The sequence below is a fragment of the Lepisma saccharinum genome, chromosome 12 (genome assembly GCF_977018435.1).
Source record: "Lepisma saccharinum chromosome 12, izLepSacc3.1, whole genome shotgun sequence".
Classification (NCBI taxonomy): Eukaryota; Metazoa; Arthropoda; class Insecta; order Zygentoma; family Lepismatidae; genus Lepisma; species Lepisma saccharinum.
Window position 1 is genome coordinate 18,669,743 of NC_139240.1, and position 17,499 is coordinate 18,687,241.

Below are 17,499 nucleotides of genomic sequence, written 5' to 3' on the forward strand. Positions count from 1 at the left end.
CCAATGTGTTGTATTATACAAGAAAAATTGAATTTATTAAATAATAATGGTTACACATTATCTACACTTTGATGAATTGTGTAAAAATTTGTAATACTTTTTTTTTTTGTACTTGCTAAAACATTAAAACATGGGTCCCTTAGTCCACCACGGACTCTATTTCCTTCAAAGGGGAGAGAGACTCTTGCATCACTACAGACAATGTTTGCCTACTGGTTACATTAATCATTTTGCAAAATATTGTGTGAATTGTATTATATTATAGTTGAAATACATGTGTTTGACAGCTGGCAAAGAAATAGGAATCCCTTGACTGACCAATTACTTCTTGGATTACAGTGTCATCATTATTTCATATTAAGTTTCATAGAAATAAATTGTTTTAATAGGGCACAAATAATTTGGCACTCTGTTTCACATTTTTTTTTCATATAGATCGTTTGGTTCCCAGTGCCAACTCCTGCCGCCTCATAGCTATGGCTCTGAACTTGAACTATAAGAATAGGAGAGATTGCGAACGAAGCGAGCAAGAAAATTTTACAAAATGTATTTTTATTTGTATAAAATTTGAAATCGAGGATGGGGAATTGTATCTCTGTGCCCCTTTGTAAGTGCCCTTGGCAAGTAAAATGCAAGGAACACGTAAAAGCTAATTCCATCATGAGTATCCAATTGTCCTGCTATTCTTAGATTCTCCTAGTCTTATTTTTGTACTTCAATGTTTGCTTCCCCTAGAATGGACTTCCTTCCAAGGTCGGGGGGGGGGGGGGGTCATCAGTAGCATACGCAAAGGGGGTTACGGGGTTTAAACCCCCCCAATTGAGCTTGTGAAATATTATGAAAAATGCTGTGGAAAAAATTCAAAATGGCCAATTTATCACAGTCGAAGATCTGGGACAATACTATTACTATTACTACTGCTGCTCCTGCTGCTGCTGCTCCTGCTGCTGCTGCTGCTGCTGCTGCTACTACTACTACTACTACTACTACTACTACTACTACTACTACTACTACTACTACTAATAATACTAATAGTAATTTGAATTATTATTTCCATGCAGCACGGAGAAAAGCACTGCATTCCAAACACACGCGTCTTTCAGAGTGAATGCCTTGAAAATAAAATATAAGGGTAACCATGATTTAAAAGAGAAAAAAAGTTATTTTGTATCTCAGTTGCAACAATGTTCAATACACTGGCGTGGGCCTCCCCGATGGCACAGTGGTAGTGTCATCGCCTTATAATCAAGGGGTCCCGGGTTCGATACCTGGTGGAGGCACATGGCACAGTGGTTCGGATCCCACTTTAAACTGTAGGTCCAGTCCCGATTAGCCTTACCATGCATAAAGTGGACTTAAAACATCAACTCAAACCAAAACAAACTGGTGTATGCAGGTTTTTTTTTCCGGGAGGGGCTGGAATAGTAAATGTGGATAGTACATGACTTCGTTTTGGAGGGCAGGATGCATAATAAAATATTTCGTATTTTTGGAGCTTTTCAGTCTATTAAAATTTTATTCAAAGACAAAAATGGTAATCGGGACTCACTTTAAAAGAGGTTTCACATTTACACATTTTGATTTTTTAAAGTTCTTAACGGATTTTTATTTGAAAATTCTGATTTTCTCAAATTTTTGGTAGGGGCTGTAACCCCATCAGCCACCCCTCTACGTATGCCACTGTTCAATGAACAGTATTTTTTGCGTGAACAATGAGAATTAACTAAAGAAAGTTCTTGGTTCGTTGTAAGTGGCTAATGTATAGACAAAGGCTAGGCGGACAAGAATACAGTCACCAGTTCGCCTTCCCATTGTATTGTTTACCTCAGCACGTTTGAATGTCTCTTTTTAAAATGTCTCACCTTGTTGACTAGACAATTATTCAAACGAAAATAAGCTTAACTATTTCAAAATGTTTTGTTGGTAAGAACAGCGAGACAATCCAGATGTGAATTATCGGGGACATTTATGAGGGGAAGAAGCCAGAAAAATTCCAACCAATTCCGGGAATCGAACCCGTATCTCCCACGTGGTTGTCAGACACTCTACTGACCAGACCACCACAGCTCCTTGGATGAGTTCCATACTTTGATTATTTCAATTTATTTTAATATATTTTCTTGTTTTTATGGATTTTCTTCACACTTAAAATGTCTCACCTCGTTGACCAGACAATTATTTCATAAAAAAGAAACAAAAAAAATGCTCCCAGAATTTGATAAAAATCGAATGACTAGAAAGTAATTTCATTCTATTGCTTTCATATATACTATATAATCTCTACTACTTAATAGTCGTAGTGGTATTAGTAGTATTATTAGTCTTAATTCAGCTAATTAATTAATTATAAGTATTATTAATTAATTATTATTTAATTAAAGTGTAATAAAACAATTATAGTGTGAATTTGGAGAGAGTTTTAGAACTTAAACCCCCCCTTGATTAAATCCTGCATACACTACTGGCGGGGCAATGCCCTCTGCCCCCTGTGGTTGCAGCACTGTTTATGAGTGTCTCTTCATCAATTTCACGTCATCACTCATTGTTGCAATTAGCTAGAAGTGGCAGAGAAGCAACGCAAAGTAACAGAAATCAAATATCCACTCCCTTTCTCTACCACATGAATCAATATTACCAAAAGGTAGACTGCAGAAACAAAAATTTAAGCAGTTCCAAGTTCATAGCAACACATCCAAGAAAAACATCCGAACACATTAGGCACCTTTAATACAAGACTACTCAAAATGTCACAACTGTTCTAGATACTGAAAATTGCGAAATCATTTCCTGAAGTCTGAATCTGGAAGGGAATTTTTCAACCCAATCCTGATACGACATTATATGGATCCAATACACCCTAATAAATAAATCACAAAATCAATAAGTGTCTGTTATGTTGCTAGAGTAACACATGATATAATTGTAAAGATTAGTGAGAATTCCAGGTAGGAATGTGTTCGGTATTTTTCACAGGGGGGGCAAAGCAAGTTCTCAGGGGGGCAGTTGCCCCCCTCTAGCTACGGGCCTGGATGTGTACCAATATGTGTAAAATTTTTGAAAATTTAGGTTTTTGGAAATTGTAAAATAAAATTTTGAAACAACTTTCATAATTTGTTTTTAGCAAAAAAACATGCATGTTGTATATCAAATGAAAGCCTTCTTCATAAGCTTTAAAATTAGACCATGCCCAGCCCTGCAGTTCAAACAGGTTTCTTGCAAATTGTATTTATTGTTTCACTGGTGAGCGGTTTTTGGGCAATTTGTCAATTTTCGAAATTCAATAACTCAAAAACCAGCAACATGAAAAATCAAAAATAAATATTTTCTATATTTCAGATGATAAGAAACATGTATACCAAAATTTAGCCAAATCCATGACACCAAAGGTTTACCCATGGTGGGGGTACACTAGACATTTAGTTGAATAAAAGGATACAATGAGAAAATAATAATTGAGAACCGCTGCTCTATACTAAGAAAATTCTGTACATGTATGTACTTACTGTACACTGGTGTGTGTGTGTGTGTGTGTGTGTGTGTGTGTGTGTGTTTTGCTTCCTTCCTTCCTTCCATACTTACTTACCTACTTACGTGTATTGAACAACTTTATAAAATGACTTCTTTATTTCATGACCTCTTGTATGGCAAGGAGCTGCAGTGGTCTAGTTGGTAGGGCATCTGATTGCCATGCAGGAAACAGCCTGATTCCTGGGGTGGGTGATTAACACATTCGGGTCTGGCCTCATGATAGAGCATTGTTACCTCTGGTCTGCGGTTTTTGGTTGTTTTTCAAAAAATCATAAAAAAATATTTTTAATTTGTTTTTATTTACCACATATTTCTTAAATCTACAAAACTTCCTCTTTTCAATGAACAAATATTTGTTAAATTTTCTTTTCATTTTCAGACATTTTTTAATATTTTTTTCAGCAATGTTTTGTGAAGAAGAAAAAAGTACAACATTGTAACAAATGTTAATATAGAGATATTTTTACTTCTTATGTGCACATAACAAAAAATAATTACAAATTACAAGTAATTATCTTTTGTATGAATAAGTGGCTGCAGGTCAGGACCAGACGATGTATCAGTTCGTTCTGCGTCATCTGTAAAAATTAAACAAATAAATAAATAAACTAAATAAATAAAATAAATTTTCATTTGACATACACTATACAAAATAATAAATGGAGAAACTAAAAATACATCAGTGCATGTAGGAGAATCAAGCAAGAGGCAAGATGAATAGACCCAAAAAAATTACCTCTTCTCACTTCATTCATAAAATACTAGAGTTTGCAACACTGTTCATATTGTCGACAATAATTATTACGAATATAACCTACCTTCCAAATCTTCAAATTCATCTGCATCATCAAAATCGTCGCTAACTTCAAACTCTGAGGCGGAATCCTCTATGCAGTCTGGATCTAATTACACCATTCTGAACAATGCACAGTACATCAATGCGACAACAAACAGTCGCAGGTGCGAGATAAAAATAGCACATGAGTCACCTAGTGGTCGGAATTTCAACAGAGGGGCTTGAATGAACACGCACATGAGACGAAGTACGAGCATAGCCCATCGTTCAATCAGCAAAGCGATTGCATACCGCAGGACGGGCTATGCCCATCGTTCGTCCACATTGACTTTTAGTGCACTGCGGGCTATGCCCGTCGTGAGACCCCAATGTGTTGAAGGTTGCAATTTTCCACCTTTGTCCCTGCATAAACTGGTTCTGGGATTCACCCAGCCCAAAATAAATGGATACCGGAATAGTGAAGGTAGCCCAGAGCATGGTGATGATCACCTCCAAAGTGGCAAGAGGTCAAGAATGTTTGGGGCCATACCCCCCATATCCCCTAAATGTGCCTTCATGGCATAGCATTAATCAAGCCACCCCAGATTCAATATCCAATGGAGTTACATAGTGGTTTCAATCCCACTTTAAATTGTACGTCAGTCCCGAATAGCCTATCTGTGCATAACATGGACTTAAAGGTCAATAAATCAATCCTAATTTCATGAAATTGTTCTCCTGTAACAGTAATGTCTCCTACACAGTCATGTCTGTCTAACTGGTAATGAAATTTGATCAAATAATATATGCAGTCAAGAACACTTCTTGGTTGCACCTGTATTAGTTAAAATCTATAATTTATCATTAAGAAAAGTCATTTTTCCGAATACCGTATTTACACGTGTATAATGTACATGCATGTATAATGCGCACCCTGGTTTTTGATGGGGAAAAGTGACAAACAATTATATCTCGTATATAATGCGCAGTATAATCCAGGTTCAAGAAATGGCTTTCTTAGTTGTAGGTCGTAAACATGTTACTATGCTGATCAAAAGTGAATGATGACATACCTATTCAATGAGTCACCAAGAGGAGAATATCCCCTCTTGTGTAAACAATAAGTCATCAACCCATGCCACCTCCCCCCTCCACCTCCACTGTGTTTAGCATCCCAAAGCTTTCACTCTTTAACCTCCTTATTTATTCTGTAATAGTAGACAGCAAGATCAAAATTACATTATGGATTTGCAGTGCTCAGGAAGTTATTTTATATTATTTCCTACCCATCAAATACTTGATACACATCCCATGTGACGGGAAGTGCATTCTCGAATTCTGTCAGAATGGCACTGCTTTTCTTGGTGTCACGGAACATTACATTACAAAGTGAAAAATCGTGGGAAATTACCTTCAAACTTTTATACATGGTTTTGCTCATTCCTTCTTTACTTTTTCTAAAAAAAACTTAAAAATATATATATATTTTTCCTTGACTAACGTGACATTTATTCGAGTCACATTCAGGACCCTCAAACTAGCAGTTAGCAGCACAAGATTTCTTCCATTAAGGCATTTATACATTACATATATATAATATTATTTGGCCAGTAATACATTTTAATTATTATTTTCTTTTCCTTATCTTTTCTTTCAACCGAAGTACCATAAAAATCAGAACGTTCCTTCATTTTGTGATGAAATTATTTGAACCGCATTTCACATTAGTGTCACAATCTTGAATGTAATTCTGTTGCCATATTCAGAAACCGCAGGATTTAAGCTTTACAACAATATATAACATGATAGGGTTCCGTGAACATGAAAAATCAATGCAAGTGTCACAAAATCATGAAATGACCCTGTATGGTTTCATGTTTGATGTCCAAATTATTCCGTGCATAATATGCACCACAGTTTTTGGGGGCAAAAAATTTGGAAAAAAGTGCACATTATACATGAGTAAATACGGTAAATGGGAATGTGTTAAAGTTGTACCTGTTCCCAAAGTTCAAGGTCTCAAAGAATTGAAAATTATAGGCCCATTTCCATAATTGACTCTTTTGGGAAAATATTGAAAATATAACACATAACTATATCAGTTTTCAAACCAAATTTTTAATAAACTAACATCAACAAGGTTTTACAAAGAACAGGTCCACAACAACTAATTTAAGTGTGATCACAGACTTCATAACCATTTTTGAACAGTTGTCAGGTTGATGGCTTATATTTGGATATAGGAAAGGCCTTTGACTGTACATCATGACATATTATTAAATAAACTTGGATTTTTAGATAGTTCTGCAAATGGTTTAGAAAATACCTAATGGACAGAACATTTAAAGTTAAAATTAATAATTCTTTTTCAGAAATAGCCGACATAAAGAGTGGTGTACCGCAAGGGTACCATCATTGTTTTTGCTCTTCATAAATGATATGGAACGTTCTGTCTCAAGTAGCAGGGTGTCCACCAGTCAAGAATGTCTAGAAAAAGTAAAGAAATCAACAGGTAGGTCAAGAAAGTCAAGAAAAAGTCAAGAAATTATGCTTGTGGTCAAGAATTTTTGAATTTTTTTTACAATATAGTGAATTTACATAGTTATATACCTGTACTGGTAATTGTTAAATTCAATATTTGGAAATCTAAAATTGCATTGAGTTGTGGTTATGATTTGTGCACTTCGTTTCTTAAGAATTTCATTCTTGAAGTTGTGTAAAAATATTAAATAAAGTAATGTGGCCATTCCCCATCCGGAATGAAGCCTGGTGCATTAATTCTTGCATGCATTAATAATGCAAGTCTAAATCTCTTGTTAAAATACAGCTTCAGTTTTCATCTTAACTTACCCTGTAGGAGGGGTTTTTCATTAAATAAAAAAATCTATTTTCTTAATTTCAAACTATAACTAGGTAGGGGGGGGGGGGCATAAATGTTAAGAAAAAGGTCAAGAAGAAGGAAAGAAAGGTCAAGAAAAAGTCATGAAAATAGTCAAGAATTTTCAGTTTGTTATTTTGGTAGAGACCGTCTATATGCAGATGATGCCAAGGTGTATAGAGAAATAAATTATATTTAATGATTGTTATTTGTTACAGAAGGATTTAAATTACATAAACAAATGGGTGCAGAACAATCGATTGCAACTAAATGTAAATAAAACTAAATTTGTAAAGTATACCAGGAAAACACAATATATAGTCTGTAATTACAAGGTTAACAATGGATCAGTACAGAATGCAGACAATACCAAAGACCTATATATGTTATATATGATACTAAGCTTACCTTACATTTAAGTCGCACGTAAATATGATGGTTAAGAAAGCGAGCTCTATTATGAGAGACCTGATATGAAGATGAAAATCAACCATTATGGTTGCTGTCCTTATAATATGCTTGCCAAATATGGCATCCATTAACTTTCAAAAGTAATACATTGCTAATTGAAAATGTTCAACACATGTTTTGTAGATTTATGTATAATAATTTAAAAATGTATCATGTTTATTATGAATACAGTAGCCTAAGTAAAAACTTAAATTATGTAGCCTTGAATGTAAAATAAATATATTCTGTCATCAGTTTATAGAAAATGTCTTTGCAGGTTCAATAGATTGTAAAACACCAGAAGACATCATAATGTAATTGTAACTACAGTCTTAAAATCTAACTCTTGGAATTGGTAATGTTGACTGCTGTATGCAGAGGGGGAGCTGAAGGGGCTACAGCCAAAATTTTGAGAAAATCAACATTTTCAAATAAAAGCAGTGAAGAACGGTAATTGCAAACTCACCTTAAAATTGCCATTTTTGAGAGGGAAAATTTTTAGTGTACAAAATATGTTATTGTGTATGCCACCCCCCTGGAAAGTAGTTATACACTATTCACATTTATAATTCCAACCTCTTTCGAAAAAAATCCTGCGTATGCCAGTGGGGTCTCAATGTATATAAATAAAATTCGACATTAATGTAGGCTAATTTAAGAACAATTATTTTATTTATTTACTTATTTTTCATTTCTGACTTACGTATTGCAGCTAATCTTGAATAGTTTCATGCATGCACAGTGGGATCCATGAGTATTATCATGCAAATTGTCCATGACTATTTTCATTAATTTTTTCTCTTACCTACTATGTGTTTTTAAGGGATGGACTTTTATGTATGCTGGTGCAGAAGTTGTTAAGAGCTTCTTTTGAGTTTTCTTTTAATTCCTGAAGCTCTTATTGGGTCAGACAAAGTGCACGAACATGGAGATGGACAATTTGCATGGTAATACTGATGAATTCCGCTGTTCATGTTAAATACACAGTGTTGTATGAAGGTGCAAATCTGTTCACAACACTTAAATATATTTCAATTTTCAATTCAATTATACTTCTATTTATTGCAGCACCAAGTTCAGTTAGAGACTTTCATTTAGTGGATGTAACTTCATCCAGTCTGACAGTGGCCTGGATTCCACCTAAGAAAGAAAATGGTGTGATACAACATTATCGTGTATTCTATAAGGTAGATATTTATTTATGTCTTATTTTAAATGGAGGAGTTAAGGCAGGATAGAGCCTTTTCTTATATATAATAATATATAATATACATAATATATTAAACGCAAAGTACACCCTTGAGAAAAAAAAGAAAACACCCACCCTCAAAAATTTCGAACTCCAAATCTGCACGATGTGACAACAAGATGGGGCAGTATAGCAAACCTCACATATGAAAAAGTAACATTACCAGAACGTCGAAGTTTTAGTGATGTTTGGATAGATATATCTTTTACCTATTAATATATTTGATGAATATTTACAGATAATTAAACAACTTTTCATTGATACATTTCAAAACACATCATTCTTTGCTCCTGTTCATTTGGGAAAATTGCTATTATTGTAGATAACTTTAAGGATCGGTCTTGTGAAACTCAATGAAAACGTGATTGAAGACTGTTACGTTGGCTCCAAAAAAAAAAGGGCAATAGATTCATTTTCAACTTGATAAATGTCATGTGCTGAATTTTTGCATAATATGAATTCTGAAAAAAAAAATCCACATGACACACAAAGCGCTTATATAGCCATAAATGAACACAGTACCAAATGGATACTCAGTGATGTAAACAACACACATGTTCTTCTCAATTATGTGTTCTGTTATGTCGACAATGAAACTGCAAGAAGTGCAAGTTCTTCACAGTTTATAACACTGTCTCTCATCAGGAAACAAATCATGGCAGTCTTCCCGACTCAGCTTTTGGCTTGTAGGAGGTTTTTAAACCAGCTGCTTACATTCCCACAACAATCATACATGAAGGATATAAAAATATTGATATCCACAAACAATAATTTATGGGGGAAGAAAATATATAATCAGGCCTCTCGAAATGTAAAGTTGCAACAAGTGGCTGGATGAAATGTGCCACACAATATCTAGCGAACTCAGAAGAGGTTATTGAACAGGGAGAGAGAGCTACAGCAGTTGGTTAGAGGGTCCTCCTTATAAGCTGAGTTTGACATTTTAATTGGCTGTTCGAGTCTCCACTCAGCCAGTAGTTTTTATTATTTTTTTCTAGGTTGCTGTGGATGACAGTGGCATTTTTTAAAATTGTCCTATAGTTTTCACTGTCCTTTCAAACCACTTGAGAATATTTTTAAGAAGCACAACATTGGCTACAGTGTGCTGCAATATTTGTTATGCATTGGTGTTTGCTTTTATTAAAAACATTTCAAGAATGAAGAGCCTAGTATGACAATGTTAATCAAAATGTAATATTCTTCATTCTTCATTAAAAATATCGGAACGTGTTCAATCTAGTATGTGTTGAATAAAATTACAAAATTCTTGAAATGTTTCTAATAAAAGGAAGCACTAATTTATTTCAAATATTGCAGCACACTGTAGCCAATGTTGTCCTTTCATACATTTATCTCAAATGACATTAAAAAAAAAAACAATTTAAATAAACATACATAATAAACCTCGATCCACAGCAACTTGAAGAAAAATAGTGGCTGAGTGGAGACTCGAACCGCCGATCAAAATGTCAAACTCAGTTTATAAAGAGGATACCCTTACCAACTACTAGATCTTTCCTAAACGAGCTCTTCTGAGTTCGATAGATACTGTGTTGCATGTTTTGTTCGGCCACTTGTTGCAATTTTACATTTCGAGAGGCCAGTTGATATATTTTCTTTCCCCATAAATTATACAGCGTGTCCCGCTTATACGTATAATAAAATACAAAATCACAACTTTTTATTTACCAATATTTTTTGTCCAAACTTTGTACAAACATGTAACAACTCAGAAATTTTTTTTACAGATCAAGAAAACTAGTGCACTTCCACATGTGAACCGTTAGTGGCACGGCAAATGTCAAACGGGTTGTCAGCCTCAAGCCACACGTTTTGAAGCATGGGTGGGGTAATGTTGCTTACTGCAACCACAATTCTTTCATGCAAGTCTTGCAAATCTCTAACCGGTGTACAGTAAACTTTGTCCTTAGCACACCCCCACAACAAAAAATCACACACAGTGAGGTCTGGCAACCGTGGGGGTTATTCAATAAAATTCGAACCTCTTCCTATCCATTTTCCATTGGAATGCTCGTCCAAGAAGTCTCTAACGAGATTTGAGAAATTAACCGGTTTCACGGAACTGTTTTTCCCATTTCTTTATTGAAAATGTACGATGGAACTACTTCTTTAGCACCCAAACCATAACGTGCAAGAAATCGTCTCTGCACAAGTGTCACAGACTTCACTTCAGACAACGTTAAAACACAAAACACCTTTTCTTGTGGTGATCACATGACGAATGGTTACTGAGAAACTGATAATATAAGTTTTCAAGACATTCTGGATACTGCGCATGCGCAGTCTGAGTCATTCTTTAAAATGAAACAACAATCACATCATTCTGACAGTTTGTTTAGAAGTTATGAATTTTTCTTTTATTATACGTATAAGCGGGACACACTGTAGTTTATGAGTATCAATATTTCCATATCCCTCTTGTATGATTGTTGTCGGAATACACGTATATGCAGCTGCTTTAAAATCCTCCTGCAAGCCAAAAGCTGAGTCGGGAAGACTACCACGACAGTGTGACAAACTGTGAAGAACTTGCACTTCTTGCAGTTCATTGTCAACATTATATGACCTGTAATTGCAAAGAGCACCTCTGTTGTGTATATCACGGACTGCCATTTGCTATTGTGTTCATTTATGGCTGTATAAGCATTGTGTGTGTTTGTGTATTTTTTTTTAGAATTTATATTATGCAAAAATTCAGCACGTAATGTTTGTTAAGTCAAAAATGAATATATTTTTTTTATCATTTTTTGGAGTCAACATAACAGTCTTCATTCACGTTTTTACTGAGTATCTAAAGACCGATCCTTCAAGTTATCTGCAGGAATAGCAATTTTGACGAATGAAGCAGGAGCAAAGAATGTGTCGGGAAATTTATCTACTATGTAAAGTTGTTTAATGAGGCCTATTTGTAATTTTTCGGGAGTAAGTAAATAAATCAATTACATTACCTATTTTTTTATTACACCACTAAGACTCCGACGTACTGGTGATGTTACTTTTTCTTACATTAGGATTGCTACACTGCCCTGCAATGTTGTTGCATCGTGCAGGTTTGGACTTTGAAATTTTTGAAGGTGGTAAGTTTTTTTTCACTCAAGGGTGTACATACAATCATTTCACATATGCTTAGACGCACACACACACACACACACCACACTCATACATACAAATCATGTTACAGTGAGTAGTTTATACCAGGTGTGCCGATTAATAATTCTTAATTGATCCGAAAGGAAACAAGTGTATCTGGGGAGAAAGGTAACAAATGCTTTATTCAAAGTAAGTGCCATTGCTAGCTACACATTGTGCCCATCTGTCTATCAAATTGTGCATGCCCAGTCAGCAAGCCATTGTTCGACATCTTCATAATTGTTGAAGTGTTGCTGGAAAAGTGAGAGAAACATCGATGAAAACAAGTGGTAGTCTGAAGGGGCTAAGTCTGGTGAGTATGGCAGGTGGGGTAAGAATTCCCAGCTAAGTATAGAAATGGTGTCTGACGCCTTTCGCTGTGTGTGATGAAGCGTTGTCCTGCTGCAAAATCACTTTTCCTTGTCTTGTCGCCCAATCTTGGTGCTTTTAGATCAATGCATGGTTCAAATTCATGAGTTGTTGCCAGTAGTGAACGGCATTCACTGTTTCACCTGGTTTCAGAAGCTCATGGTACACCACACCCTTCTGATCCCACCAAATGCACAGCATTGTCTTCCTTCCGAAGCGATTCGGTTATGCGGTCGATGTTGAAGGTTGTCCTGGGTCAACCCATGACATTTTGCATTTTGGGTTCTCGAAGTAGATCCATTTTTCATCCCCAGTCACTATCTGATGCAGGAAAGACTTTCTTTCATGCCAAGAAAGCAACACTTCACAGACCGTTTTTTGCTTTTCCATTTGTCTGTTGTTCAGATGATGTGGGACCCATTTTCCTACCTTCTGGATCTTTCCCATGGCATGAAGACGATCAGATATGGTTTGGCGACCAGCATTTAACTTCTCTGCCAGTTGTTGTTGCATTTGCATATTGTCTTCGTCCAACAGCGCTTGCAATTCGGCGTCTTGGAATTTTTTCGGCTGGCCCGGGCGATATTTGTCTTTCAAGTCGAAATCACCACTTTTGAATCGTCGAAACCAACACACACACACGCGTCTTGCGTTAGGACATTGTCACCGTACGTTTCCACAAGGATATGATGGCTTTCACTCGCGTTTTTCTTTTGATTGAACAAGAAAATTAGGACGTGCCACACATGCTCCTTATTTGATTGGCAGGTCAACATGTATCCCACACAAACCCAATGTCATGATCACTCGCACTCGGTTGTATATCCATGGTGTTTTGACAGGTACTTTCCTGGCAACACACTGACGTAAGAGTTGAGACTGTGCACCAACCCTTGCTTCCAGCGCCATCCAGCAACGAAATTAAGAATTATTAACTGGCACACCTTTTAGAATACAAAATGTAGAATAGTGTTCAACTGGCTACAAGGCATTTTAAAATCTACATTAATGTTGGTATCAATCATATATATATTCCTTTCAGTCGGCTTGACAGGGGAAGATCCCTAGCTAATACTCTGCAGAGAATGGCATGCATGTCTGCTGAAAGCAGACAAGTAGTTTGTGGTTCTAGTACTTTCTGTCATCTGATTCCACAGCCTTACAGCTGATATGGAGAAAAAGTTGGAAAAGAAGTTTGATTTGTGGATAGGGATAGATAGAGAGATACGAAGCAGTATGACCTGGTGTCACAATGGTGAAATTTGTGAAGGTATTGGAAACGTGACCTCAGAAACTCATTGGAAATAGTCGAAAAAGATATTTAAAAATTGCCTGGGTAATTTTTACCTGTACGGGTTAAATAAACCTCACATTGAAAAATAGCTCTTATGTTCTCTGTTGGAAACCTACATTTGCAGCTTGAAACTTACACTACTATTCACTTCCAGTTCCTTAATTTTTACACTGAATAACACTGCTTCGTTATTTGATCACTTTTGGTTTATAAAAAAAGGACGTTAAAAACTGTACTTATGTATGCGAGTTTGTTGTTCCAATATTTCTTACTGTAGAACAACGTTTCGGAGATTAACTATCCCCTTCTTCAGGTTCGTATGAAAAAACTAGGTACTTAGCATAGTACCACGTCGAAATGTAATATAAGGATTGTGGACAAGGGTTGGTGTGGATACATTTAAAATATTATATCCTCGCCCTAGAGGTATATAAAAAAGCTCATCGTTCACTAAAAAAACTTGCACAATAAACCTATTCTCATGTTAAAAATGTTAAAAAACTAAAAAACCTGCATGTATCACTATACAACTTGCAGGTTCGGTCATTCCTGAGTTGGGTAGGTTGCATAACACGAAATGTGAAATAACACATTCTAATGTTAATTTTTCATGTTTCGGAAAGGTGTGAAGCGCATTTTCCTATCCTGTTTTGTCACAAAATGGTGCGAAATGAACTGCAAAAAGCGAAATAGACTCTTGAACATGAAATTTGCCGTTTAGGCTATATACTGACGTGACATTTTCTGATGTCTGAAGTATCCTGTATCACGGAAAATTGACTAATTCTGTTGTAAATATTTGAGAAGCAAAAATTGACTCCTTTGTACAGGAATAAACTTAATATTCTGGTAATGATTTAATGTGCTATTAGAAGGGATGTGTTTATTTTGTGTAATAGTGCAGTTTATAAATCAAATTTGGGATTATATTCAAATTTTTTAAAATCAAAATGTCATTTTATATGGCACTTTTTCACCGCTATAACAGCAAAATTTCATTTTATTTACCGCTTTTGAACCTGAAATTCACTTTGTTTTTGTACCGAAATGTTGCTTTTTTATTTACCAAAAATATGTGCCTCTAGTTATGACATATTTCTTCCAATGCCACAATACATGTATGCAACTAGATTGCCCTGATAAATGTTGCCATACTTAACAAAGCTAGTGTATACAGTAGAGTACTGAATGAATTTTAATTCTAACCACCCAGTACTCATTCACTGTACACTGGAGTGCTGCAGGGAGAGAGCATTTCACTTGAGCACCAAATAGTTTACATGGACGATGCAAGATAGTGTACGGAATCGAGAGCTAATTTGCTCGAGCAAATAGTGCTCGAACAGGCAAATTGAGCGGTTTGAGTCTCTCATGGACAATAATCCTAGACACATATATGTAAAATACCTGTCCTGACAGTTTCAGCCCACAATCATCTGTTTCATTTTCATTGGGAAGAGACTAAACTACATTTTTTTTAACATAGAGATAATGACTATGTTCACTTAAGTTTCAATTTCACTGCGTCTTTCACCTCTGTATCCATATTTGAGGGCCCACTACCACAGACAAATTAGGATTATACATGTACTACTGTTCTTCTAGTGTAAACCGCTCGTTTTGTCTGTTCGAGCACTATTTGCTCGAGCAAAGTAGCTCTCAATTCTGTACACTATCTCGCATCGTCCATGTAAACTATTTGGCACTCAAGTGAAATGCTCTCTTCCTGCAGCACTCCAGTGTACAGTGAATGAGTACTGGGTGGTTAGAATTAAAATTCATCCACTCAGATGCCCTTTTGCATCTATTCAAAGCAACGGATTGCTTTACAACTTAGTGTAGTGGTTATGCAGATCATGCGGAAGTGACTGCTCACGAAAAAAATATTCAAATTTTCACCACAATATGGAAATCAGAAGTTGGACATGCAAAACTTTATTTTTGGTTGATGTCTGTACAACATTGTTCACTACATGTGCCATCAGTGTGAATGACAGCATGATCAGTGGTCACATTGAGCATTCCTGGGGAATGGCAGTGATACTCTATGTTTTGCTGGCTTTCAGCTCTGACAGGCTTGGTATATGTTTCTAATAAACATAATCTTTCAGGAATCCCCACAGCCAGCAGTCACGTGGGTTCCAATCTGGAGAATGGGGTGCAGGTCTGAGAAAAAAAAGTGTAGTTGTGTTGTGTAGAAACACACAAATATGAATTTTGTTTTTATATTTAAATTGAGGAAACATTTTTTTATATATCTCAGAGTTGTAAACTTATCTCATCTAGCTAGTATTTAGTAAAGTATAGATTTAGTAGTATAAGTTACTAAAATTGAAAGTTCTCAATGGAGAATTACAGATTATAATTACATTTTTAAAATAATACAGGGTGAGTCAAAAGTCAGATTACATAGGAAGTTTTCCTTGTCTCGTTAATTGTCCATGAATGGTCGAATGTCCAGTTTCTGGTGCATAAATCTGTCATCATGGCCCTGTTGAGTGGCTGCCACCACAGTCTCCAGACCAATGGATTTTGTCCTTTGGGTTCATTTAAAGGTGTTCATCTACTCAGTTAAAATTCAGACCATGCAGCAGCTGAAGGAAGCCATTGTGTAATGTGCAGTCATGATTATGCTGGATATTCTGGAAGAGGTTCTGGAGAACTGGAAATATTGCATGTACAAGTGCATTGATGTTCAAGATGTACACATTGAAGATATACTATAAATCCTATGTAACCTGACTTTTGACCCACCCTGTACTTTGAAGTTGAAGGTACATATATTAGCAATGGTAATATTTTCCTATTGCTTCTATAATGCTGAAATTTTTCCCACTGTGTTACATGATAATTTTCTTCTTCATATATTTCCTTAGTTGATCTGTTTCGTTTGTTTTCTTGTGTAGCATCTTCACTATTTGACTTGCAGTGCAAAACTCAACAAAACATCTCAAGGGTTTTTTGAGACAACTGTAAATAATTATACACTCCTGTCGCTTATGCCAAATTCCAAATATGAGATTGCTGTTAGAGCATTTACTGTTGATTATGGACCTTCCAAAAGAATGTTAGTGGACACTGAGAAAGAAGGTAGGTTCTTCCATTTCTTCTTTTCCAATTATTTTGGTATCTTTTTTATTTTTTCCATATACAGAAATTTGACCAATATTCTTTCTTTCCCGGTGACTGAATTACTAAATTATTTGTGAAAGTACTGTCTATGCAAATGTACTTTACATTGCACAGTACAATAATTTTATATCAATTGATTTTACTAGGGCTGTGCCATGGCCATCTTTAATCCGAGGGAGGCTGGAGCCTTTAATTTGGCAACCCTGCAAACTGTTACGTCAGCTGGCCGATGTCTCTCAGAAGAAATGTTAGGGAATGAAATTACAGACGTAAAAAAGTAATAATTTTATGTAGCCTATTCATCCTGTAATCACTTCATTCGCCCTAATTGTATTCACTAGTGTATTCAATCTTATTTTTTCATAAGTAAAGCAGTATGTTATTAAGTTGTGAAAAATAAACATTATATTTTTTGAGCCACATATTAGCATTTCACGGAGCATTCTGTACATTTCACATGTGGTGAATCTAACTAACTAACTCTCTAGCCTTCTGTCCCTATCTATATACTGTTTTCCATCCCTACCGATTTCCTTTAGGTCTATCTCAAGGTTGTCCCTCCCTCCTACAGGTCTCTTACCATCAGGTTTCCCAACAAGAATCCTGTAAACTCCTCTTTCCTCTCCCATTCGTGCCACATGGCCTGCCCACCTAAGTCTTCTTGATTTAATTAT

General features: G+C 35.7%; 1 protein-coding gene across 2 annotated transcripts in view; it reads left to right on the top strand.

Annotated features, from left to right (window-relative positions):
- LOC145996396 (receptor-type tyrosine-protein phosphatase S-like) overlaps positions 1-17,499 on the top strand; it is a 151,789-nt gene that overhangs the window by 12,576 nt on the left and 121,714 nt on the right. For both annotated transcript variants that reach the window (XM_083132842.1, XM_083132843.1), the window contains exons 3-4: positions 8,700-8,818; positions 16,600-16,783. In XM_083132842.1, coding sequence (XP_082988968.1) covers positions 8,700-8,818; positions 16,600-16,783 — 303 coding nt within the window. The remainder of the gene's footprint in view (positions 1-8,699; positions 8,819-16,599; positions 16,784-17,499) is intronic.